The 6,063-nt window shown below is 39.8% G+C and overlaps 1 protein-coding gene across 1 annotated transcript; it reads right to left on the reverse strand.

The window, feature by feature from the left end:
- Positions 1-150: 150 nt before the first annotated feature.
- On the reverse strand, positions 151-5,081 carry LOC125612402 (endogenous retrovirus group K member 19 Env polyprotein-like). The gene is made up of 2 exons (XM_048790099.1): positions 4,959-5,081; positions 151-2,079 (listed from the first exon to the last, which is right to left on the reverse strand). Exon 2 carries the CDS (start codon positions 2,032-2,034, stop codon positions 151-153), a length of 1,884 nt encoding a protein of 627 aa, XP_048646056.1. The 5' UTR covers positions 2,035-2,079; positions 4,959-5,081.
- Between the last annotated feature and the right edge of the window lie 982 nt (positions 5,082-6,063).

Genomic DNA, 6,063 nt, shown 5'->3' on the forward strand with positions numbered 1-6,063 from the left:
GGGACTGCACTCCAAGGTCAGGGTCAGTGATTGGGCCCCCGGGGTCAGTGGTCAGTCACACCCCCACACGGACAGGTTCTCTCATCAGGAGAGGGCCGGGAAAATTCCGACACAGCCAGAAGCCTCAGACCCAAACCGGGAGTCACCCAGTCACGCGTGAGAATGGCTTCCCACATAGTCCCCCTTTCTATTCTTAAAAATGAGGTGGCGGTTCCCTCTTTGGAGTTTCTGTATTCTTGTTCCAAAGACTCGACATCCTATAATTACAACACAAAAGAGAATTAACAGCAAAGAGAATAATCCAATAATGTACCAGGCCAAGTGTTTAAGAATATTTCCAGGGTTGAATCCATTCAACTCCTTCAATATTTGGTTTGCCAAAGAAGAAGGATCTGAAAAATCAGCTCTATTATTTTGAATGTCTTGGATATGGTGATGAAGTTCCAGAATATCCAAGCTATTATTACTATTTTGCCAAATACCTAACAAATGGTTTTTAACCTTCTCCCAATCCCAGAGAGAAGCATTGTACTTGGCAGCTGTAACACAAACATACTTATAATTGGCATGGCATTTAAGCCTTTCCTTAAATTTTAAGGCTGAAATTTCATTACCTATGTCTATAACAGTCGCCTCTAAGGCGTTTAATTTAGTCTCAATCCTTTCATCAATATTTACTTGATTACGCAGAGCCTTGGAAGTATTTTGAGCTAAATTATTAAGAAATTTTGCATGCTGAATATTCTGAGACAATGTCAGAGACGCAGAGACAGTTGAGGCAATAAAGGAGACTAGCGCCAAAACACCAACAATTATAACTCCAATAGCACGTTTAGGTCTTGCTAACTGGGCATGAATTTGCTGCAAGACTTGTAAACCAGTATCAGCATACCATGGCTCTGAAATATTAGCAGGCAATAAAACGAAAGAGGGCTGATGTAGTATCAGCACTCCTTTTCCTCCATTATACCTAGTAATACAATTGGTTAGGTTACATTTATTACAAGTAACAATATATCTGTCATCTATCCATTTAACTTTTACATTTCCAATAATTAAAACATAAGGATATTGGACACAGGCTCGTAAGCCATAGCAAGATCCCTCTTTACAGTTCTTGCCAACAAATTTTGGTAAAGGTTTGTCTGTAAAATGTAAGAATTCTGAGGCAGCAATTAAACGCCAAACATCTTTCTGAACACCACCTTCACTATAAGTTAAAATATTACTAACAAATCCTGCAGGAGTCATAGCAGAATTTCTTCGTAATTGTCTCTTATCAATTTTTGGAGACCAGTCTAAAATATACCCACTATCTTTAGACACCTTATGTTGTACAGGAAAGGTATTTACACAATCCATCCATCTAGGAAAGGTGCCAATCTCAATTGTAGAACTATTTGGACAGTGGGGTATCCGTGGAGGTTTTGCAGAAATGACTGGCTTGTTATGGGAAAGTCCCATCTTAATTACTGATCTAGTATAAGGTCTTAAGTCCCCATAAATAGAATTATTTGTCAGTCTAGGTCTACCAATCGCTGTCTTTTCTTCGAATGATACTTTCAGACAGCCAGCATGTTTATCGTGTGACCAACACAAAGGTAATTGGGCACTGTAGCCAGAATAATTAAATCTAGTCACATGATTGGGAGTAATATGAGTATCTGTAAATCCTCCCATCATGAATGAGTCATTAGTAAATACTGGAATAGATTCTCCAGTCCACACAGCTGGGTGTACCAGGGGTGGATCTGGGAAATATGTCCAGTAAGTGTCTACTTGATCCCCCTTTACCTGACAGCCCAGCAGGGCAATTACTGTTGCTACCATCATCACTGGGGTCCTGTTCTCTCCTAGGTGTCGAAGTATTCGGGAAGCCTGGGTTGTTAGCTTCTTCACGTCTTCCCATGAAATCAGCTTTTCGGCTGGGTCAATCTGGTCTTTCTTCATCCTTTTCCGATATCTCCTCCTTTTGGATAGGGGCTCCTCCGGGTTGATCCTCAGATGCTTGAATCTGGGTTCTATCTCTTCCATGTCCGATAGCACGTTCAGATACCCAAATAGGACGAAAAGAGCTTTCTGGGAAAATACAAGCATGACCTCTGCCCCACATAAGCACCGGATCTGGGCCTTTCCACTGACCAGTCTGTAAATCTTTCCACAAAACTCTGCCTAAAGGGCCTGTTACTGAGGGAGACATTTGCCTCTCAGCAGCAGTGTGACCTTCTGTGTCACAGTTTAAAAAATTTAAAACAAACAAGGCATGATTAAGGCTATTTTGGGGAGTCATAAACCTATTCCCCCCCTTTAATTTTTGTAATTGAAGCTTAATAGATAAATGAGCTCGTTCCACAATGGCTTGGCCTTGGGGGTTATAAGGAATTTCTGTTTTATGATTAATTTTAAACTCTTGGCAAAATTGTTGAAAAGAAGAGCTTACATAAGCTGGAGCATTATCTGTTTTAATCTGCATAGGGCACCCTAAAACAGAAAAAGCTGCTAGGCAATGAGAAATTACATGTTGAGTATTTTCCTTAGTACGTGCTGTGGCAAAAATAAATCTAGAATAAGTGTCCACTATGACATGCACATAACATTGTTTACCAAATTGAGGAATATGAGTTACATCCATTTGCCATATTTGATTTGGTTTTAATCCACGGGGATTTACCCCTGATGGCAGAGATGGAGTGTGAATAACACACTTAGGGCACTGGCTTACAATCTGACGAGCTTGTTCTCTAGTAATATTAAATTTTTTACGTAAGCTAGAAGCATTTTGATGATGCAAGGAATGGGAAGCTAGTGCACAGTCATATGAAGACATCTGTTGACAAAAAGCTACTAATTTATCAATCTTGTCATTACCTGAAACTAAGGGTCCTGGAAGATTAGTATGAGCCTGTATGTGCCCTATGAAACATGGGTACTTTCGCATTAGCACTGTCTTTTGTAAATTATGAAATAACTCAAATAACTCTTGTGATGAAGTATACCCAATAACTGAAGTTTCAATATTTTTAGTAACTCCGACTGCATATAAGCTGTCAGAATAAATATTAATAGGCTCATTTGAAAAGTAATTTAAGGCACAAATCAGAGCTTGAAGCTCTGCTCTTTGGGCAGAAGTATAAGAAGTTTGTATTACCTCTGTGTGAACACGACTATAAAAACTTGCTTTACCTGAGTTAGAACCATCCGTGAACACTGATAAAGCTTCATCTATAGGATGTGCACATACAATCTTTGGAAAAATAAGTGACATTAATGATGCAAATTGTATAATCTTATCACGAGGATAATGGCTATCTATCTGGCCAGGAAAATCAGCAAAAGCTATTTGCCATGAGCTAGAAGTTTGAAAAAGCCATTTAGTCTGTTGAATAGAAAATGGAATAATTATGATATCAGGCTCAGATCCAATTAATTGTAAAATCCTAGTTCTACCTTTAATTACTAATTGAGCTATAGAATCATGAAAAGGAATTAATGTCTTTTGAGGAGAGTGGGATAAATAAATCCACTCAATAACTCCTAATCTTTGCCATATGGCTCCTGTTGGGGTATGCTCAGTTGGAAATATTAATAAATACACTATTTCTTTAGGATCAACTCTAGTAAGCTGTGCATTTTTAATTGCATGTTCAACTCTCCTTAAAGCCATTCTAGCCTCTAAGGTTAGCTGACGTGGAGAGGTTGGAGAGGGATTTCCTTGTAATATCTGAAATAGAGGACTTAATTTAGAAGTAGTTAGTTTTAAGGATGGCTTCAGCCAATTAATATCTCTTAAAAGCCTTGAAAATCATTAGGGGTTTGTACGGAAACTGCTTGTTTCGCTCCGGTAAAATTAAAGATGGCGGCCCCCATGGTTGGCGCGATGACGTCACATTGCGCGATTATCACCTACTTCCTCATTTTCGGCCCGGGGGCGGGCCGACTGGAAGTTTGTGTTTTGGCCAGGCGGAAATGATGACAAGAAGGCGGGCTCATCCGCGCCATCTTGATCTACCGCATGGGGCTGAGCCCTGCAATATCTATTATCGCCAGTAGATGGAACCCTGAACTTAAAATTGCGCATGGGACACTCCCGCGCAAAATGATTATTTCTCCCGCAAATGTAACATTTTCCGCTGGGTTTTCGTACTAAATCCCGTGGTTTCAAAGTTTCTTTTAGTGCTGCAGCTAGGGCTGCTGTTTGTAAATGAGTAGAGTCTATGTCAGAACATAAGCGAATAAACTCGGAAACTGTCCCTTTTTTACAGTGTGGTCTAAGAATATCCTGACAGTATTTATTTGCGTTTTTGAATGCCAATTGCCTAACAATGAACTCACTTGCTCCCGAGTCCCCGATTGACCTGTTTGCAGCCTGGTACAATCGGGCTACAAAATCTGAGTAAGGTTCACTCGCACCTTGCCTGATTTTGGTAAGAACTAAATTGGATTGGTCCTTGGAGACGATCTGTCTCCAAGCACGTTTTGCACAATCAGTTATTTGATTGTATACTACAAAATCATAATTTAACTGTCTTTCTAGGTCAGTAAATTCACCTGTCCCTAGAAACATTTCTACTGGCATTTCTATATCCTGTCTTTTGTTCTTTTCTGCCTGTTCAGTACAAAAATCAGTCCAATAAGTCCTCCAAAATAAGAAATCTCCCCCGCTCAGACAAGATCTGGCTAAAGAAATCCAATTGCTAGGAGGAAGGGGTTGTGAGCAAATATTTTCTATCAGGCTCTGTACAAAAGGGGAATTTGGACCATACGTCTCACATGCACTTTTTAGTTCCTTAATGGTTTTAAATGGGATTACAGCATGAACTCTAACTCTCTGATTTTGCTCATTAATTTGCTCAAAAACTGGAAAAAGGTGAAAACCACTAGTATCCTCCCCATCTTCTTGTGCTTTCTTAATACCTCGCTAGAACGGGGTAAGAAAAGTCATTGTTAACCCAGCGTACCTGTTAAATTTTGTCCTTTTAGCAGGTACCGGCCGAATTCGAATAGCCTGGGCAGGCGGTGTTAAACGCAGTCTGTTAAAATTTCTCTGTAAGTCCTGAATTTCAATGTCTGATTTTTTCCCCTCAGATTGCGAGTCATGGTCAGACTCTGCACTATCGCCATTTTGAATTTGGGTTTCTAAACCACGTGGCGGAGAAGAACTCTGTGCCCCTCTAGGAATCTCTTCTGGATTTTCCTCTGCAGGAAGATCCTCTACCTCTTCCGGAGGGCTTTCTAAGATCTCGGAGGTTTGTCCTCTATGATATTCGTCCCTAGAATCTCCCTGTGGGCTAGTCTGGTCTTGCAAGTTTAAAGTCACATTCCTAATCTTCGGTTTGGCCCTTAGCATCTTTGTTTTTAAAAGGCTTAAGGGAAAAGGAATTAACTTAGCCTTAGGCAGATTTTCCATTTGAATAGACTTAATAGCCCTCTGCAAGCCTTTTAACAGGTCTTCAGGGGGCCATGAATTTTGACCCATATACTCAAAAAGATAAACTTCCAGAGCTGTCCAAGTTTTCTGAATACTTTCTATGCCTCCAGGTAGTTCATTTGAAAAATAAACCTTTTGTAACTTTCTTTTTAATTTCTCCCAAGTAGATAAATTTGGAGACTCTTGTTCACAAAACCAAGGACAATATTCGCCTACAATCTTTAAGAATTGTAATAACTGAGCTTTCTTTATCTGTTTTCCTTTCTGATTAATTATACTGTCTAAAATAGTTAGATACATTTCCTTATCCGTAGAAGTTGAATTTCCCATTTTAATTAATTTGACGTCTCTTTCCCTCAATATCTCCAGGTACTTTTGTGACTCTAAATTGTCATCACTTCCTTTATCTTTATCTTTATCTTTATAGCACACTCCCACTCAATCTAGCTAATCTAGAATGCCCCATGTTGGGCGCCAATTCCACCATGCGGCCTGCGCAATGGTTTCATTAATGAGGTTCTTAGCATAAAGTTAGCTAGAAGAGATCGAAATAAAACACACAGACTCAGTTACCTTATTTCTATTGCCAGGTCCAAGACGGCTCCCCTCTCTGGCTCCAACCTCTAACCGCCCAG

The sequence above is a fragment of the Marmota marmota genome, unplaced genomic scaffold (assembly GCF_001458135.2).
Source record: "Marmota marmota marmota unplaced genomic scaffold, marMar, whole genome shotgun sequence".
Lineage (NCBI taxonomy): Eukaryota > Metazoa > Chordata > Mammalia > Rodentia > Sciuridae > Marmota > Marmota marmota.